General features: G+C 23.5%; 2 protein-coding genes across 2 annotated transcripts; one reads left to right on the top strand and one right to left on the bottom strand.

Annotated features, from left to right (window-relative positions):
• The first annotated feature begins 129 nt into the window (after positions 1 to 129).
• LOC112604099 (protein unc-79 homolog) lies at positions 130 to 18,992 on the top strand. Its single transcript, XM_025353008.1, has 48 exons — positions 130 to 256; positions 367 to 486; positions 1,716 to 1,877; positions 2,224 to 2,394; positions 2,477 to 2,557; positions 2,621 to 2,800; positions 3,471 to 3,703; positions 3,771 to 3,979; positions 4,048 to 4,340; positions 4,956 to 5,100; positions 5,168 to 5,344; positions 5,446 to 5,569; positions 5,625 to 5,757; positions 5,845 to 5,981; positions 6,065 to 6,292; positions 6,547 to 6,693; positions 6,836 to 6,935; positions 7,063 to 7,232; positions 7,930 to 8,078; positions 8,422 to 8,579; positions 9,162 to 9,343; positions 9,409 to 9,610; positions 9,707 to 9,898; positions 10,127 to 10,216; positions 10,270 to 10,409; positions 10,470 to 10,591; positions 10,670 to 10,886; positions 10,951 to 11,089; positions 11,146 to 11,296; positions 11,365 to 11,458; positions 11,715 to 11,798; positions 11,863 to 12,008; positions 12,358 to 12,584; positions 12,682 to 12,896; positions 13,131 to 13,267; positions 14,147 to 14,254; positions 14,332 to 14,472; positions 14,539 to 14,693; positions 14,760 to 14,854; positions 16,564 to 16,815; positions 16,904 to 17,014; positions 17,109 to 17,225; positions 17,294 to 17,458; positions 17,536 to 17,714; positions 17,921 to 18,164; positions 18,273 to 18,413; positions 18,512 to 18,637; positions 18,746 to 18,992. Exons 1-48 carry the CDS (start codon positions 235 to 237, stop codon positions 18,941 to 18,943), a joined length of 7,509 nt encoding a protein of 2,502 aa, XP_025208793.1. The 5' UTR covers positions 130 to 234; the 3' UTR covers positions 18,944 to 18,992.
• Positions 18,993 to 20,196: 1,204 nt separating this feature from the next.
• LOC112596559 lies at positions 20,197 to 20,941 on the bottom strand. Its single transcript, XM_025342316.1, has 3 exons — positions 20,730 to 20,941; positions 20,536 to 20,653; positions 20,197 to 20,472 (listed from the first exon to the last, which is right to left on the bottom strand). Exons 1-3 carry the CDS (start codon positions 20,867 to 20,869, stop codon positions 20,305 to 20,307), a joined length of 426 nt encoding a protein of 141 aa, XP_025198101.1. The 5' UTR covers positions 20,870 to 20,941; the 3' UTR covers positions 20,197 to 20,304.
• Between the last annotated feature and the right edge of the window lie 155 nt (positions 20,942 to 21,096).

Here is a 21,096-nt window from a genome sequence, read left to right as displayed (position 1 = left end):
TGAGAAAACTGAAAAGTACCTATCAGCTATCAAATTGTACTACAGTAGTCGTAATTTCTACCTTAACTTTGTAATAATCACAGCTTTTAATGATAAATTAAATATATTCATTAGTCAATAATGTAAAAAAAAAATAATTTTAAATTATCTATATATAATAGTTATTTTAGGAGATTAGTTTAATCTATAAGTAGACTGTAGTAGTAAATTTAGTAAATATTTTAGTAAATCATCATGGTTACTAAATCAGTATCTTGTAAGTTAGCAATTTTGGTATTTGTGTACGAAACCAAATACTTACCATATATTACTGAGTATTGAAAAATTAACAAAAAAAGTTAAAAAACACTTTAATTTTTCTTTCAGTTATTGCTAAAATCAGACACCTTCAAGATTATCAACTACGACTGACCTATAACACGCTGCCTTGCCCAACTGGGCTAGACATTGCTAATTGTTTAAAATATTTTTCTCAAGTACTTTTGAGTAAGATTGATATTTTATAATATTTTATAATTCATAATTTTATGAATGAAATTTTAATAAAAAATGAATAACCTGTTATATAGACACCCTTTTAGTTCAAAATACAAAAATGTATTTTAATAAATAATAATTAATAACAATTTCCTCATTATAAACTATCATTTAAGTGTTTAAAAATAATAAGGTACCTAACATAGGAACATTTTTGATTTTTTAAATTTATTGACTTGTCACTTAATTATGTATGCTATAGCTGTAAAAATTTTTGTAGAATAGCCATGTATTATGCTAAATTTTCTATTTTTGACGTACCTATTTTTGAATGATATTTATTTATGTTTCAATTAGTACCTACCTACTAGTAGTTGGTATTATTTTTGATACGCCTATTATTGTCCATTAATACGTTTAATATATTTTTACTCAATTAAACTTATGCCAAATGTCAGGAAAGTGATTTTATTTTATTTAAGTAATTTTCTCATCAGTATGAATAATATAGCGAGTAAGATATATTTAGCCCTATAGAATGTATGATGGTCGGTGTTTCGGCCAGCGGCTCTCGGTAGAAAAGATTAAAAATACCGGTGTGTGTCGTGTGTACAAATATTGCATTATTGCATAATATAAATTTTAATTTAAAATTTATTTACAGTATTAAATAATCTGCTTATTTAGATTATTAAATCCCTTAATCCACCTTTAACGTGTACAAAGTGATTATCAAACCAATTTTGTCACCCTGTTATTCCATTATCTTTCATAGACACCTAACTCTACGCCACTAAATTTTTTATGCAAAATTAAAAATATCACTTTAGTGTAAGTCAGTGGAAATTTCAATTTTCCAAAAGATTTTATATTCTGTATTTTAATAATTAAATATAACAAAATAATCAAAATCATGATTATAAAAAAATAATTACCCACCTATCTTGTATTTATATAACTTTTCTATTAGCTTTCTCAAAAACAAGAACTTTATAAATAAAATAACCACTAACTGTTATGTAAAAAAAATAATGAACTAATTAACTATTTAAGTTTTTACAAAAGAATTGATAATAATATTATTTTTCTTCAATGTTTCTACTTTTTAAAATGTTATTCAAAATAAATTATTGTATTATACAGTTCAATAGATACCTATTTTTATTTTTATAGTAAAATTGTTATTATATTTCTAGAATTTATATGCAAGTTATTTGTTTAAATGTATTATGTTTCAGCAATGTTAAAAGAAGTATCAAAATCACCACACGAAATGATCTTACACCCGGAAATGGATGCTACTCGTTTAGCTCTGTATCCAACATTGGATTACACTGGCTTGTATTCTGCCCTCGAATCTTTACTTCATTCTGCATCTTCTATAAATACTGGTTTACAAGGTGGTTATCTATAGATATTTTCATGGACGCAAATTGTTAAAGAGAGGGTAATAGAGATATTAAAGTATCCCTATACTTTAATATCCCTATTACCAAGGATTCACGATTATAATATAATTTTTCCGTAATTTTTATATTATTCAAACACAAATTAATTGTTAACCTATGTTTATAAAGTACAACTAAATTATTAATTCTTAAATATAGTTTGCTAATTACTTTAGAAATATAATTTGTTACCAATACCATCAAGTCATTCTATTTATAAAAATTAAATTGGTACTTAGTTAATAGTTTTAAAATAAACTTTGGATACATTTATATGACACATAATGCATATGATTAGCGTTTGGAGAAGCATTCAATCAATGTGTGGCTTGTTTGGTTCCTTTTCTTGGCGGCGATACTTTGGAAAGCTTACCATATATGATAGCAACTGCTTTTCAAGTACTACCTTCATCAGTACACCACGACTTGATCAACACGTTATGTTATTTTGTAATACCATTTACAATACGTAAGTTTATTAACATTTATCAATAACTATATATATTTTTTTAACTTGACCCTAATACAAACGCATTAATTTTGTTTTTTAGCAAGAAATAAATGCATGAATAATGCGGCATTATCTGTAGCTGGGATTTTATTGCTAGTTTTTCAAAATACATTTGATACAGGTAAATAAAAAAACTAACTAAAATAATAAAACTACGTTTTTATGTGTTGTGGTTTGTTATTAGCATTACATTTACAACTAGTTGAACGTCTTATGACATTTAAAAAAAATATAAAAAAAGATTTACTCGTGGTAATTGCATATGGAACTTCAGTAGCAAGATATCACGCTGCAAGGTTATTATTCAATTATTGGCCTTTGTACAATGCCAATAAATTTGACAGAAACAAACCTAAATCAATTGGTAATTATTTATATTATTATTTCATGTTTAAAAATGATTAATTAAGTATAAAAATTAGATTTACTCACAAATTTTTTTTCACCTATTTAAATAGATATATTGTTAAATTGTTTATTAAAAAAAAAAAATTAACTGCTACAAAAAAAAATTTAGAGTTTTTTCAATTTTACCATTAGTAATTTATTAAACTCATTTCATTCTGTATAAAGCATTGAACTTAAGTTTTGTAATTTGTTATATTTTAAAACTAATGTTTAAAATATTATTTTTAATTTATATTTTTTATTAAAACTGAAACTTAATACAAATTATACTAGATACCTACCTATATTTTTATTTTTATTATTTTAAACTTTCTAGTATCTACATTGTAAGTCTAATTTGTAATTAATTTACAAAATATGTGTTTAAAATTTTCATAAAAACATTTTCAAAAACTTAAACTATTTACTCTTTTATGTTATAAAAATATATTATATACAAATTAAAAATGATCAGTTAAGGTAAATTCTAATTAATATATTAATAATTACTAATAATTACTAGTACAATCATTTTTTCTATGTGATATTGTTTTAATCTATTAAATTTTATTATTATGATTAGCTATAACAACCAAAAAAATTACTTATATTTTAATAAAATTAATGTGACATTTCATAACTTGAAGGAAATTGGTTGGCATTATTATGCCAAAAAAAAAATTGCCCAAAAGTGGGTTATGGTCCTGCTGAACGTGTATGTTTAAATCATGAGTTATCTATGAAACATGCTGAAAACTGTCCACCACCATTTTACTTATGCACTGACTGTGCAGAAGATTTACATAGTAAAAAACCATCATATCAATTCCATATTGTTTTACAACCATTACTTTTAGCTACATGGAAATGTGAATATCAAGTAAATAAAGTTAAGTTTATAATTATTTTAATTTTAAGTTCTATAGATATATTTTAACTATTTTAAGGAATGTAAATCACAAAATACTATGATTAGTGTGACTTGTTTTTCACCTGAGTGTGCGTCCATGAATAATAATCGACCCATTAGATTATGTTCAGATTGTAATAAACATATTCATTCAGAAAATGTTGACCATATTGTTCACTGGACTTTAAAATCAGCTGGAGAATTAGATAATGAGATGCAAACTTATTTGGTTGAGTCAATTGTTAGGTAAATATTTAAAAAATTATTTACAATGTATTAAAATTAAACTATACTGTGTACCTAATACATTTTAGTCTACTAAAAGAAGTACGGGCACCTATCTCTGAGGCTACTAAAGAAAGTCAAACTAAAGCAGCTGTATTTGGAGCTAAGGTAAAAGGTACAATGTCATCTAGCAAGACAGATAAAGAAGATGAACAACCAGAAGTTACAATAAATGATAGACAACTCATGGGCAGAACTGGTGTTTGGTTATTAGTTGCTTTGTATAGAATAGAAAATCAAGAACTTCTTCGTTCTAGTATAATGGGAAGATTATTATCTATACTATTTCATTGGTTTCATGTCACTGCTTATTCTTATGATGGTAAATTTGAAATTAAGATATATTAAAATTATTTGCCTCTTATTTTTTTTTCTTAGTAAAGTTAGCTATGGAATACTATTTAAACAATTTATAGCTACACATTTTCCAAAAGTTCTATAATGCATATTATGAATTTAGATTTATGAGTTCAGGGTTATCTATATCAGTTGTAAAAACAAGTGAAGTTTTCAATAAAGTTTAATTAAAACTGTCAGATAAACTTTAAATGTTATATATAGCATATAACTTAGCTGGTACCTAATCAATTTATATAATATCAAATGTATCTATGGAATATTTTTGAAAAAATATTTAACATATTTCTGTGATATATATTCACTGTATTATTCTAAAATACAATTACAGTATAATATGCTTGACATTATATCTAAGATAAAATAAATAATTGAAAATCTTAATAAAGTTGTTTTAAATAAAAATTATTAATTATAAAAAAATTCTAATAATTAAAGATCTATTTATGTAATGATAAATGATTGTATATGCTACTTAAAATTAAAAACCTACTAGTTACTCATTAGTAAATAAATAATTTGTTATACTGCAACATGCCTATAATAACTATACACTTTATTTTATTAACTCTTATTGTAGACCAACAAGAATGTACCTTAGAGTATATGAAAACAGAGTATATAGGTGAACGATGGTTAAAAGGTGTCAGACAACATTATTTTGAAGCGTTTGTCAACTGTTTATTACCATGTCCACCAGAATATGCACAAGTTGGTGGTAATTGGTATGTTGCAATCTTACCTGAAATATTATTAAAATATATTATTTATAACCATAAATTTAATGTTTAGGGATATGTTAGCAAGTCAAACTGCACTAATTAAAAATGGCTTAAATCAATTGTTATGTCTAGTACCTTATGACATTGTCACTTCAGAAATATGGGAGTTAATTATGCCACATTGGTTAGAAGCTATTGTTCGAGATGTTCCGCCAGATGAATTGCCAGAATTACGAATGCTTTTATGGTAGTATAAAAGTTATTTAGTACTAAAAAAAAATAAAATAATTTAGAATAACATACAATTATTATTTATTTTAATACCATATATATTAAATTTATGTTTAGCAAAATATTAGACTCAGATATGAATCCTTTAGGATTTGATGCTACAAAACTGTACAATTTCATAGGGGTACGTTTTAAAGGCACGTCTGCCAAAGTACAAGAACAAGCTTTAACTTGGATTCAGGTAAAATAGTTTTACTAACTATTTTTGATTTAAATTGTATTTATATATTTTACAGGTACTAACTAGCTTAGAGATTATTATACCAATTAATCTATTATTTAATTTCTTTAAAGATGGATTAGACAGCCTTAATAAAATCTTTAACTATGAAAATATAATAGCATCTGATTTTGTGATGAGTAATTTAGGTTAGTATTTGTTAATAAATATGTATTGGGTAAATAAATTTAAATTACTTTAGTTGATAGTTTTTTGACAATAATTTTACGTTTCAGATCCTGTTATAATTAAACGTACAGAAAGTGTTACAGATGATGAAGATAAACAAAATTATTATACTCGACCAGATTTAATGGAAGATGATTTGAAACTTAGCTGTTGTGTGTTAATGTTGGATATAACATCAAAACAAGTACGTTTTAATAAAAATAATTCATTTAAATTTATTATTTATATAAAAAAGTAGGTACTATAAATAATTTAAAATTAATTTAGATGGAATTACATGGCATTGAACGGCATACAGGATTTGCAAGTCCATTGAACCATGAAGTATGTAAATTAATTACCAACTCTTTAGTTACTGGATGGTTTACTGAGTCACACAAAGATTGTGAAAACAAAATAGAATGCATATCTTATGAATTAATTGTATTATGGCATCAACTGGCAAGTTCATTAGTGGAATATATTTCCTTGCCAAATTTAGCACATCCTCCTGATGTAAGTAAAACATCATAATTTTTACCAGGGCATTTTCAAGGGCCTATTTCTGTGTAAAAATGATATTGTCTATTGCTATAATTGTTATCACCATAATTTAGTATTTTTTAATCAATAACTTAAAATTGTATATTAATACAAATCGTTTACAAATGATTCTAGATCATAGGTATTTTTGAAAATATCCTGGACGAACTTTTAACATTGTTTATAAGTAGATATTATATTTTATTAATCATAATTTGTATTTAAAGGACCCGATTATAGAAGAATGTTTTTCTGATGATACAAAAAAAACACCAACAGAAGTTGATAAAAAAGAATCAAAATGTGAAGGAACTAATTTATCATTTATGCTAACACCAGACACTATTGGTGGACTTTTAGTTAACATGCCTCAAGTAAAATATTAACAAATAAATAATTTAAAGTTTCAGTTTTTATACAAAATAAAATATAATTTTTGATAGTATTATTTTTTTATTAGAATTCTTGTTTTTTACAATTACATATTATAAAGTTTAAGATAAAATAATTTTTTAGCTAATGACTGCAACAGTTGAAACTGTTGTAGAGCAATTAGATTTAACTCCAGTAATGCCAGCTATTGCCAGAGCTATTACGTTAACAGAATCTGATGTTGGTAATTATTTTTTTGACAATTTTTACTGTTCATTAATGAATTTAATTTTTAAAATGCATATCAACTGATATCATTATTTGGTTAAAGATAAATGAGATAATTTACTATAATTAATACTATTTTTAAGGAGTTGCTACAGCAAAAGTCGCACAAGCCAAATTAATGAACGAATATGATGAACCAATAGATGAGTCTGTTCATAATATTCAAGATTTTTGGCAAACAGCTCAAGGAAGGTTTCGAATTAAAATTGATGAACTTCCTGACCAGTTACAATTAGTGTATCATATTCTTAAAGTATATACCTTAATAATTATAAATCTTAGTATGCATAGTCATTGCAAACTTAATTTTAAATTAACTGGGTTAAAAACTGATTTTACCTTTAACCAAGTTAATAAATCTTATGTTCACTGATTTAAAGAAACACTCAATTTCTCAACTGTTATTTTATGCTAGATAAATTTTAGTATTTTTTTTTATAAGTTATTACAGTATCTTTAAAACATATTTGAATTTTAAAGAAATATCTCAGTTTTAACACACAATAAAACTTATATATTTTAAATACACAAATTTTTAATATAATTTATATTTTTAGAAATTGAGTATTTTCCAAATTGACAAAAATACCATTTAATTACTATTATAACTAATATATATATAATACATATATTAATATATATAAATTGTAAAACTACAAAGTTAAAATTGTATACATATTAGATAATACTGAATTATATCAAATTCTCTCTTTTGATAATCTTAAATGTGCCTAAACTCGAATGACTATACATAGGTACCTATAATTTTATAATATTATTTTATATACCTACCTATTATATATTTTAAAATTATGATAATTCAAATAAAAACAGTTTAAGTTTAAGATATAATAGCAAACTTAAAAGAATAAACAGTTATAATTTTATGTTTATTGAAAATTCACATTTTTACTTTCATAAATTATATAATTGTAATATATTTTATTTAGGAGTTCCCTAAAACAAATGATACAACTTTCAAGTATTATCTATTACAGTCCTTGCATCTTGTAGTTCTACATTGTGATACTTTAACTAAAGCTGTCAAAGAGCATAGAGGATTTGTTATATGGTGTCAAGAAAATTTGATAATTAAAAAGTAAGTGCAAATATTGGTATATTTCAAGTTAAATTTTACTAAAATACTTCAGTGTTTACTAAATGTTATTATTAGTATAGTATTATATAAGATTAAGAGCTTACAATTAAATATATTATACAAAGAATCATAATAAATTATAATTTAATTTTAATTAGAATACAATAGATGCATCCATATTCCATAGGATACACCTTTAAAGCTAACCATTTTTGTAATTTTTAACTATAACATACCTTTGATTGAATGCATAATGGAGATAACTAAATTTAATGTAATGTGAATAATTATGCGGGATTTAATTTGTTTTTTCAATTTTTAATATTAATTATGTTATTTTCAGCATTTGGGACTGTATTGAAGGTATTAAATCTCATCTTTGCGAAGTAGCTATTCCTATTATGCTTCATTGTTTATCATTACCATGTGGCAGTGATATTTTTTGGAAATTAATCAAAGATGAATTTCATAGTTCAGATTGGCGTACTCGTTTCAATGCAGGTATAAATTATACAGACTTTATTTATATTACATAAAATAATACTTTAGTACTTCACTCAAATTAAATAAAAGTATAAAGTTTAATGTTTTTAAAACTTACATATATTTCATTATATTGTTTAATCGTAATTCTACTATTTTAATTAAGTTTTTATATGTTTTCAAAATATAAGAGTATTTAAATTTAAGTGTACCTATATGAGTTATTTTTTTATAAATATTACATATGAGTTTAACATTGTGTTAAGTTTGAAATCTTTATTTAAAGTAATTTTTAAATAACATAAAAAATGATGAACTTTTATAAAGATATAATATTGTTATAATGTGGTAACTCTATTCTTCCCTCCAAAAAAAAGCTGTATGTGTTTAAATTAAAATTATAATCTAACTGTAAAATGTATACACTAACAATTAATATTTCTCACTAATGAAGTATATTTTTAATATTAATAATATAATATATTATTATAATTATCTTTAATATATTTATAATTTATGTAAATATATAATTAAATTAAATAATTTAATATTTAATCATGGTATTTAATTTATAATGTTTATAATATTTTTTTTTTTAAGTTGAAAAAGTGGTGCTAATATCTAGATTTGTGGATAATACACCTTTAAGAAATAACCCTACTCTTCAATCATGTATAACAAATGCATTTTGTTACCTTTTATCAAGTATGGATGACCGTAGTACTTATGTAGCTACAAGAGCAACTCTTTTATTACCTACCATTCATGATTCTGCATTAAAGGTAATTTTAATCAACATAAATGTTTTATTTATTTTAAACATAATGATAATTATTTATTTACATAGAATTTAATTCATTGTATGGAAATGCATTTCGATACCGTTATGGTAGATAGACCCATGATATTACAATCTCTTTATCAGTTACACAATACACTGAATGATAGAAAAATACTTTCATGGGAGTTTTTCTTAGGTCGGTTTGATGCTCTATTTATAGAAGCTCAAATACAGTTAAAAAAAAGTGGTGATATAACTCATGTACGCGGTAAGATAATACATAAATTAATGTATACAAACTATAAAACAAAATATGTGATTTAATTATTAATAAAAACTTGATTTTTTGTTGTTTTTATTACAGATTTAAGAAATTCTGACATCACTAGCGATTCATTTATTAAAAAAGTTCAAAGAGCTCATGAAGCTATGGCATCTACTTCAGAATCAAATTGTGTTCGAACTCTCAGTGCAAGTTTTGGTCAAAAATGGCCTTATAAGAGAACTATGTCTGCACCTGCTTCTACTTTAACAAAAAATGGCCCAAAACACAATGGTTAGACATTCTCTACATATTATTTTTATATTTAAATAAAAGTTAATTTCTTATTTTAAATTATATAATTATAAATGTGTTTAAGATTTGAAATTAATGAATTATAGTGGTAAAGTTATAAAATCATAATATGCCTTAACAATATATATATATATAATTATAATATTTTTTAATCATCATTATAATTTAAAATTGTGTTATATTAATATGTGTAAAATTAATGTCTAGGTGATAAAATTTATAACAGACAGTTTTCTGCTCCAATTTTGAAGAGAAAAACTTCACAGCTCATTACACCAATTCTGTCAATACTTCCGGGTATTATTAATATTATTTAATAACAACCTAAATAATCACAATGTGTTTTTTAGATCATTCTTATGGAATGGATTCTCATGAAGATAATGCTAGTGAGCTTTTACAAAAAGTTGTTGATTTAGAAGAATCTGATAAAGAGACAAGCAGTTTGATTGTTTTTTTACTCATGCAATATATGTCAAGACCCGAACATGTAATTTCAAGTATTTGAATCAATTTAATGTTTATGAAACTAACAATTTATTCATAATAGGCATATCCAGAAGAATCAAAACATGGAATAAGAGTGCAAGGTATTGTGCTACAGCATTTATATTTATTATTGGGCTATAATTACAACGAAAAAGGGTTTATTATACCACCAGATAAATTAAGGTACTTTTATATCTATACAATATTTAAAAAAAAATATTATTTATTTATCACATATTTAAAAAAAAAAAATTATTTTAGGATTTTACCAGTTTTTAATTCATTTTTGTCGAATTTACCTCAAATGTTAGACCAAAATTTTACAATGGGCCATGTTATTGCACCTACTGCATTGTTATTACTTCAATATTGTCCTTCACCAGAAACACATTCTATTAATGCTACTTATTCTTTGTGGTTTTTAGAACCAATGGCTAGAAAATCATGGCTCATGTCTGTAATGGTTTTTTTGTACAAGGTAAATTATTTATAAATAAAATAGTTTACTGGGTTTAAATTAATTTATTCATATTTTATTTTAGTATAACTTTGATAAGGAACCAGTCAGCCTTCTTGTAGTGTCATTAATGGAAATTGTTTTGAATACACTAAATGCACAACAACATGTCTGTAATAGAATACCTCCAACAGTTGTTATGCCAGATGCATCGAAAACCAAAGGTTTTTTATTTAAATTAAATTAAATGCTATAGTATAATATTTTTATTAAATACTAGTTGATAAAAATGATGAATCATTATACATGGAATCACAAAAATTATATGAATCCATGCCATCTACCTCAAGAAAATATCCAACAAGTATGGAAACTCACTGGGAAGAAGATATTTCATTTCATAAAAGAACTCCTCATAAACAAGGATCTACGTATGCATTTTTTAAAATTTTAATCCAATAATATATGTAACTATAATTAATTGAAATATTTAAATTAGTGGCTCAACTGAACCAGATGAAACAGAATCAGATTTGGCCATCGCCCCAGAAAAATATAAATCAGACAGTACAACTGGTCATTACAGTTCACATGTATGTATTTACAGAATTGGGAATCATCGAGTTAAAAAATTGAAGTTATTTTACTTTTAAAAATTAGTTAGCTAACCTAGCCTTGTGTACTTAATTACACATTTATTTTTTTTTATTCTAATAATTATAAATGAACATGCTTAACACAATACTACCTATTCAATATTTTATTTTATATTATCAAGTATGAATAATATGATAAAAATAGTTAATTTTAATCAGTATTTATTATTTATTATTTCTATATACATTATAGGGATCATTTGACGAGTCAGCAGACGAGACTTTCAATAAAAAAGGACCACTTCGATCATTTTGGTCTAATGAAAATAATGTTGATGTAAGAAAATAAGTTCATATTAATTATTTATCATGAAAAAAATTTAGTGAAATGTTTTAAGTAGAAAGCGGATAAATGGGGTGTAAAAGAAGGAATGAAAATGTTAGCAACTTCGGCAATAATTAGTGTTGCTAATCAACAAAATTTTTTATCACAACCTATCTTAGGAACAACTTCTACTTCATCACCTGAAATAAACACAACATTAAAGTAATTATTAGTTTATAAGTTTATAAAAATAAATTTAATTTAATTAATACTAATAATCTATGAATTCTTATTTATAAGAACAATATGATTTATTACAAACATAATATTTTCTTTGAGTAATTTGACATTAATCTAGCTGTAAAAACTTAAACTTGTTATATATATTATACAACATTAAACTGTAATTGTAATCGTAGTATTTTTATTTAATAAATCATGATATTCTTTTTATTTTCATATTTATTTAGTTTTAATTCTCTCAACAAATTGTTGTTTTTACAATCTATAACATTTTAATTAGTGTAAATAATCATATTACTAACATAATAACTAATAATTGTTCTTACAGAAAATCTGAAGAAATAATAGATGTACAAAAAAAACAAACAACCTTTTTTAATCTAAAAGACATAAGTCAAACATCTACGTCATCTTCTTCTGTTACATCTCACCCACCAATTGTTTCTAACATAAAAGATAAAATATTATTACAAAAACCAACTCCAAAATTATATAACTGTCCTGAGTCTCCTCTATCAAAAATGAAAGTTCATAAAAACTCATCTTTTTCTAAGGGTAATAAGATAAATTTATAATTAGAAATTATAATTATTATAATATGTTTATATTTATATACTAAATATGCAATAATAATAAAAATTTTAATTCTTAGAATCGACTACTGAAATTCCAACTAATTTGGGATTTAAATTGGAAGTTAATATAGAAAAAAAACCATTGGAAATTCCAGTGCAAGAACGTCTTTTACCAATTGGAACAACTATTAATCTGGTCCAAAAAATGAATAAAACTTTTGGATTAGAAGACATAGACTCAGCATCACAATCATCATCTCTTAATAGAGAAGATAGTTCTGAAAAAGAACAAGTATATTGTATTCATATTATTTATTGTACAATTAAACCTACATAAAATAAACTTAATTAGATATCATTATTTTCTATTGAATCTAAATAGACTTTATTATAAACAATAAATTGCTATTTTGATTTGATTCAATAAAATAAAAAAATTAATATATTGACATAGATAATAGTTATATACTCCAAAGATTTAATTTAAATGACTTGAACATAATTGATATTTTTTTATATTTTACAGAAAAATCCCCATAGTCCGCGCAAATTAACAAAACAAAGTGCTCTGGATAGCCCAGAAGACAACAAATCATCAAATCTTTCTTCTGCACGACGTTCTATGACTCATGGAAATGATTCTCAAAAGAGTTTTAACTACAAGTAATATAATAAAATTTAGATTTTGACCAATTTGTTAACTAAAAATGAAATGAGATTTAGATTTGAATTATATTAGTATGTGTGATCTTTGATATGCATCAATATAGTTATTCAAATTCGTGTTTTCTGAGTAAAAATAGTTTTTTAGTAGATTTTTAAATTATTTATCATTGATTAGCTTAAAATACTGAGGTTTTTATTTGCTTCAAACAAAATTTATTTAATGATTGTTATATTTTAAATTTATAATATTTTTATAATTTTCAAATTTACTTAATTTATATAAATTTAATTAAATCTGTGTTAATCATATATTTTTAATCAAATTGACTATGTATATTTATAAATTTAAATTTGATTTGCAACTTTTGGATTTTACTTCACACTGAAAACATAGAAGATATTTTATAGGATTTTTAATTTTTACTGTTTTACAAAAATCTTGAAGTATCCCTGTTTTGACTCTGAATAAACTCTTAAGTACTTATTTTTATTTAGTAATTGTCAAATGTAGTCTAGAAAGTCAATTGGTTAATGAATTTTTTTTATGTTTTCTAATGATAAAAATGTTTTATGAAATAAATTTTATTGTTGATTATTTATATATAAACCTGAGGGTTGTAGTATAAACATTGTTATAATTTGTAATCAACTAGAATAAGTTTACTGTACATAACAAAATGTTTTATAGTTTCCTGTATGTGTAATATATATTCGCCGTAACGAAAGCAAGATGACTAAAGTAGATTTAAATAATCTAATTTTTTTTGCTAATTATTTATATTTTTAACTCCTAAATAACAATTTACTTATTATACTCAATAATTTACTATGTCATAATTGTTATATAATAATTTTCTTTTCAAAAAATCCTTTTAGAAATATCCATACTCAAAACTCGGATTCTTCAATTTATGAAGCTTTCTCTTCAAATAAAAATGTCAGCAATAGCACAAGTCGCATTGGAATAGATTGTATACAAGAAAGGTATACATTGTATTAAATAATTAATGAGTAAAAAGTACTTAAGTACAGATACAATAAATTATAATATTTATCTATAGATGTAGTGATTGTGGAACACGTAAAGAAGAATATAGTGATGATGAAATTGGTCTTTGCATTGTGTTGTTGGGAACTTTTGTACACCGAGCTCCTTCAGTTGCTGCATGTCTTTTACCTGAAATACTAACTGTATTAGCCAAGTACTTAATAAAATTATTGTCGTGTTTGGTATTTTTAATTTTTACATATGTGATTTTTAATAATAGATGTCATTCTAAACCTACTTTTTTATGGCAAAAAGAAAGTCAAAAATTTTTGCCTTGTGGTTCCACTAGTATTGCAAAAAAATTCTTAAGATGTATTCTTTATCAACTTGCACCAAATGGAGTGTTTACTCAAATTTTTCAAATGAAACATAATGGTAATATTTATAATAATTTAATACCATAGTTTTTACAAAAACAAACAATTTTTTTTACAATTACAGAAAACAATGATAATAATTTCTTCAAGAGTATTATTCAAGCTTTAATGGACTTTAATGAAATGAATCCTATTGAGCCATTACAAATGGTTTTAGAGGTAAGCAATATGATAAATATATATAAATATAATATAAGTACTACTATCTAACTTCTTTGAGTACAATTTTAATGAGTTTCAAAAAAAAGGAAACTTTTAGATAGAATAATTTTTTTTTTTTTTAATAAATATTAAAAATGTAATTTATGATTACTTATAAAGTTATAATAATATTCACATTGAAATAGACAAACATTATTTTAGAGATGAGAAGTGGAAATAAAACATATTATCTTTTAACATTAATATAATATTTATAAAAAGTTATTTTTATTATCAGAAAATATTTAAGGATTTAATTATATATATATTGCTATGATAAATCCAGGGGCCTAGGGGTTCCCCACCCAAACCTCTTTAATAGTCTTTTTACTTACACAATTATTTTAAATTGTGTAGTTCACATTATAATTGATTAAATAAATTAAATAAGTACAGATTAGATTATGTATTATAGAAGTTATTTTAAAATAAAATAATTAAAATTTATAATAGCATAGTTATTATAGGTACCTAATTAACATAAACAATTCATAATCTAACCATAATAAAATTAATAATGTTCCCTTAACCATTTCTTTCATATTTTTAGAATCATGTGAACTAGAACATTATAATGTATATATGGCTCAAAAGTAATATCTTAGAAGCCCCTCCAATATTCAATTCTGGTTACGCCACTGACAGGTTGATTCATTATTTGCTCATTGTTTTTGTTTTTGTTTTTTTTTAACTTTTGAGATTTAATTTTAGATTTTTAAATAATTAAAGTTGTTTGATAAAAGAATTAACCGCATTTTAATAACTCAAAAACTATTATTTTGAATCTTGATCTAAATAAATCAATTTTTATTTGAAAAAAACACCTGCTTGGTATTTTACAGTATAATACAAGTTAATTTTCATTTAAAAAAATAAGTTTGATTCACTACAGTACAATCCTTAATTGGTATAATAATCTAAGCAATTGGAAGTAATGGCCTTAAGTATAATAGAAAATTCCAATAGTTCATTACTAAAGTAAAATGGGCTTGGGTAGGTAATGATATATAAAAAAAATTCGCTTGGAAAAACTGTTTGATCAGCCTTCAAATTTGTTTTATTCTAGATATATTTTGTGATTTTTTTAGGAGATAAATGCATGCCCTTTAAAGTTTTATTGAACATGTTATCTTCAAATTAGTAATTAGGTTTTTTTTTAATTTAACAAAATAACCCATGTGTTGCATTTAATAAAAACAGGATATAATAAAAATGTAGGTACAAATTTTTTATCTGATAAATCACTTTTATTTTTAACTACCTATATTAATAATATCTTCAAAAAATATTTTTCAATATATTGTTTTACACAAATTTAAACAAAAATAAATATTATTTGTATAAACAATCCATTGCCCACTACATAGCTACGATCAACCAGGAAAAATTCCAATATCATATCAGCATATTCCACCAGTATGGGTGGATAGTTTGGTAAATTACACTTTTTATTTTTGAATAATACAATGTTACAAATCAACAAAAATAAATTTGTTTATTTTTTCAAAATCTTCCATACTTATTTATAAATATTAAAATTTTCTATGCCTAAAAGAATATAAAATCTAGTGTAGTATTCTTAAGATGAATCCATTTAAGGAGTAATACTTTTTTTTTATTACTTATTTCTCATGCTTTAGTATATTAATTATAACTAAAATTTTCAGGTCTTAAATTCTAAAAAATCATTATCAACAGATGATTGTTGTCTAATGTTATCCAATGTTATATATTATATTGATATATTAACCACAGACACTATAGCCACTACATCAACATTGATTTGGACAACTATTCTTAATCAATTTGACACATTGTTTAGAAAAATTCAATTAACAATAAGTAGTTTTGAAAATATTAATTTAATATTCAAGCTGATGATTATAGTATTGAAAATACCAGGAATTATTTCAACTAAGGTAATGTTCACAAATTAAACAAATTTTTTCCTTATTACAATAATGAATATCCTTTTAATATCAATATATTACATTTTGTGTTTTTTAGAGTATTTTGGATCCATTTTCAAAAATATTAACTTATGCCCTTCAACAACACCATATTAATTATTATTTATTGGTTGATCTTTGTTCATCAAGTTACAAAACATTTGCAAGAGTAAGAACTGTTCAATGCTAATACATAATATAAATATTATAACTTTAATGAAAATTAATCTTTTAAACAATATGATTTCATTTTTAATGCATAGGAAAGAGAAAAAACAATACTAACAAGAGCTGTCACAGTGGAGTTAATACAAGCATTAAAATTTAAAACACAGAATCTTAATAACAACCTTTTGGTTTATGTTTCCTTCATACTCCAAGTAAAATTAATAAATAACTTATTTAATATATTATAAAGTTAAAATACCTTATCTTTATAATTATTCAGGATATTGGTGGAATATTACCAGAATGCTCAGCAATCGATAAAATAGTGCCAACATTTCCGGCTATTGTAACTAGTGTACCAACAGGTGCTTCAGAACTTTTGCGGAATAATTTACAAGATATTTTAGATTTCTTAACAGATTTTAATACTTTAACAAAATTAAAGGTTTATTTTTAAAATATAATTTACTTTTTAAAATAAAATACATTATATTATAAATGTAAATCTATAAATATGCATAGAGTCGATGTACGACACCCGAAGAAGGAATTAATGAGGATACATTTGGGAGTACTGTGAAAGCTGGTATGTCTCAGTACCTGTCATTAGAATTATTAAAAAGTAATACTCGAGATGCAAGATCACTACATAAGATATTTCCTTGGTTATATTATGGACCTAATGAAATACAAACTATTGGGTAAATATTTTATTTTTTTTATCATATTTTATTAGGTATTCAAAAATTAGTTTTTAAAATTTATTTTTCAGTTTAGACTAGTTTGTTTTTTATTTTGTGGAGGAGGTGTGAATACAAACCACATAATTAATATTTAGATATACCATTGTACTTAACATATATATTTTTTATATTTATTTATATTGTATAATAAATGTTTATGTCAGATTATTTATTTACAACTGCAAAGACTTTTCGGATTGTCTTAGTCACATACGTTTATTATCTTGGATTCTAATTGGATCTCTCTCATATACAACAATGCAAAATAGACCTTGTCTACCACTATCTCAGGATGTTTCATGTCAAATAGCTGATCACGTTAATGTAATAATGACAGGATTTGCAGAAGAATCAAAATCATCAGTTATCCATATGTCGTCTCTATTCCATGCATTTGTACTTTGTCAAGTAACTATAAACAATTATTCAAACTATAAAATATATAATAAAACCAATATATCTATAACCACCAATCTAAATACATATAGTTAAAACATAATAATAAATATTTATTAGTTGTGGACAATTTATATGGAACAAACAGCTCAACAAATGGTAACAGCTGGTGATCACCATTCATTTACAATGAACATATTACACGATTTTTGGAATAAAGTTACTCAAAGTATGCTAAACTTGTCTTCAAAATCTAAATCGGTATGTCAAAATAATATCATTTGATAAAAAAAAAAATATATCATTCATATTAATGCAAACATTAAAAAATTATAATAATGTATATTTATTTATATTAGATGGGAGAAATGGTAAATTTACATTTTTTGAGTTTACTTGAAGCATTATTGGAATGTCGTACAGTGACATTGTGTAAACTTATACCTATGTGGAAAGAGGTTTTATTTACTGATAAAAATATTAAGGTATAGTATTTAATACATGTAATTATATCTAGACATATATTAATTATGCACGTGGAGCATAAAGCATTTTATTATATTTAGTAATAAATTATTTTTTATTGATTACAGTTACCGGGCCATATGAAATTACGTTTAGATACATGTATTGAATTTAAACCTAAAGAACCTCCAACAGTGAAGCCTAGATCTGATCTTTCCAAATCCGAAGTAAATTTAGATACTCTTAAATGGCTACAAAGATTACAATTTAAAATGGCACAAATTGAACTTCAATCATCCCAAGTCAATGAATTTTATAGTGTTTAAAATAATAGTGTATTACTTTAAAAGAATAATTTTGCATAATATGTAATAAACTAGAATAAAATATGTACTTTTCATTAAAAAAAAAACCGTCAATTTTTATACTAATAATAAAATCCCAAAATATATAAAAAATAAATAAAATTAATTATATAAACAGAATAATAATTTGACTAGGATGAGTATACTATACACATCTTAAAAAATGATTATGCACAAATTAATTTAATCTAATTTTTGTATTTTCTTTTACAAGGAATTTGTAATTATTCATTACCTAATAAGGTACTAATTAAGAGAATTTTTAATTGATAATGAATAAAAAGATAATGTTCAATTATCTGACAAATAGTTTTTTTTTGTTCATATAATTTTTATTTTTAATTTTAATCATTTTTAAAATGTAGTTGAAGTATAGTTATGTTTTATGTTGACATTAAGTGTAATTAATAGATTAATATAATATAGTGAAATATATTTTATAATAAACACTTAATTTAGTAAATAACTATTTTTCTATTTAATTTTTAAATTCAATAGAAAAAAACCAATGATGTATTACTATTTATATATTACATATAAAATTTACTGTGGACTTTTAATCATACAGGAAATATAAAATAACATTCTTATTTAGGAACACATTAAATGATTGTGGTTTATAGTCTTAGTTATAATAATCAATAGTGGTACTCATTGGTTGATTATTGCCAACACATAACAATTATTTGTATTATATCTTATGAATAACTCATTGCAATATCCTTTTACGTAGAATGTTTTAACAATATTTCAGAGATAACTTTTTATAGAGATTCTTAGTATTGTCCTCACAGTTAATCTAAATGTTACAACATTTTCTGTATAGTTCATACTTATCTATTTTTTTTTTATTTCCATATCCTTAACATATGTTTTACTCTTCTTAATAAATAACTTATTTATAATAAAATTATTCCTTATTATTTCTAACTGAAATAGTATATTAAATTCTAAAGAACATATTCTATATATAATATGTATTACATTTCAGTTATAGGATTATTTAAATAAATAAATAATTTAAATAAAAAAATGCATGAAGTACACTCCATTTTAACTACATTTTAGGTACTGATTATAGTTCTACGAATTATGATATAAAATAGTTTTAAATTTATTTTAAAGTTTATGTACTTCTTAAAAAAATTTACAAAAATAATTGAAATAAACTTTTTTATTAAAAATAAAATAAGTATATATAGATGTATTATTTTTATTTAGCATTTTAAGAGAATACTATGACATGTAATATTATATAAAAAGACTAACTTTTAATTATATCTGACTAAAAGAATATCTTAAACTAACAATGTATTATACAACTATGATTTAGTTTCAGCTTTACTACTATTCATACTTTGTACTTCCCTTTTAAGTTGTTCTTGTCTAGCTATTATTTTCTTTTTCTTCAAGGAATAAGTTGTTGGTTTCTTAACTCTAGCAGGAAATGTTTTTCTAACTACGTCTCTCATAGTTTGAAATATATCAACCTAGAAGAACACCAAAAATAAATTTCTTTTAAAATTGTACTTAACATCATTATTTCAACTTACTGTTCGAGACAAATGAACATAACGTATTAATCTTGATTTTAAAAAGAAATTATCACAGGAATATCGATTACCATTTGGATCAGTAAGAGTAACATCGCATAAGGTCACATTCATATCACTATAAAGCATATTAACAAGTATTTAAATTTTCATTTTCTAACTAAATATGTCAATGCACATGTAATTAGTAATACCAGTCAACTTCTTTGACAAGTCCGTACACAGAAGTTTCGTTTTGTAAATCAATAGTGGTATATTGATTTTCTACCGATTTTACCAAACAAACTAAACTTTCCACCGTCTTCATTTTTGTCCTACGAGTCTTTCTCTCCATTTTTTATATTTAAATCAATATATCTTTTTATAAAATTAAAAATTGAGGGCACACGTATTATAATTTTTAATTTTCAAAACTTAATGTATAACAAATATCCTTGATAAAGAAGTTTTTTTTAAATTACATATTCAAATAATTTAAACCGTTATGAGGTCCAACTAATATATATAAATTCACAATTCACATCACAAAAATTCAAAACATTAATATACCTAACCGACTAT

This window comes from Melanaphis sacchari, unplaced genomic scaffold (assembly GCF_002803265.2).
Source record: "Melanaphis sacchari strain LSU unplaced genomic scaffold, SCAv2.0 Contig0_pilon_pilon, whole genome shotgun sequence".
NCBI classification, from domain to species: Eukaryota; Metazoa; Arthropoda; class Insecta; order Hemiptera; family Aphididae; genus Melanaphis; species Melanaphis sacchari.
The sequence above is the reverse complement of the archived record's forward strand: the minus strand, read 5'-3'. Positions and strand labels throughout refer to the sequence as shown.

Excerpts from the sequence above, each read along its gene's own strand:
- LOC112604099 (XM_025353008.1), top strand. The coding sequence starts at position 235 with ATGGTTACTAAATCAGTATCTT. Across the intron at positions 487-1,715 it reads TTTTTCTCAAGTACTTTTGA|CAATGTTAAAAGAAGTATCA; the intron begins GTAAGATTGATA and ends ATTATGTTTCAG. Across the intron at positions 2,395-2,476 it reads TGTAATACCATTTACAATAC|CAAGAAATAAATGCATGAAT; the intron begins GTAAGTTTATTA and ends TTTGTTTTTTAG.
- LOC112596559 (XM_025342316.1), bottom strand. The coding sequence starts at position 20,869 with ATGGAGAGAAAGACTCGTAGGACAAAAATGAAGACGGTGGAAAGTTTA. Across the intron at positions 20,654-20,729 it reads CTTGTCAAAGAAGTTGACTG|TGATATGAATGTGACCTTAT; the intron begins GTATTACTAATT and ends TATGCTTTATAG. Across the intron at positions 20,473-20,535 it reads ATGTTCATTTGTCTCGAACA|GTTGATATATTTCAAACTAT; the intron begins GTAAGTTGAAAT and ends GTGTTCTTCTAG.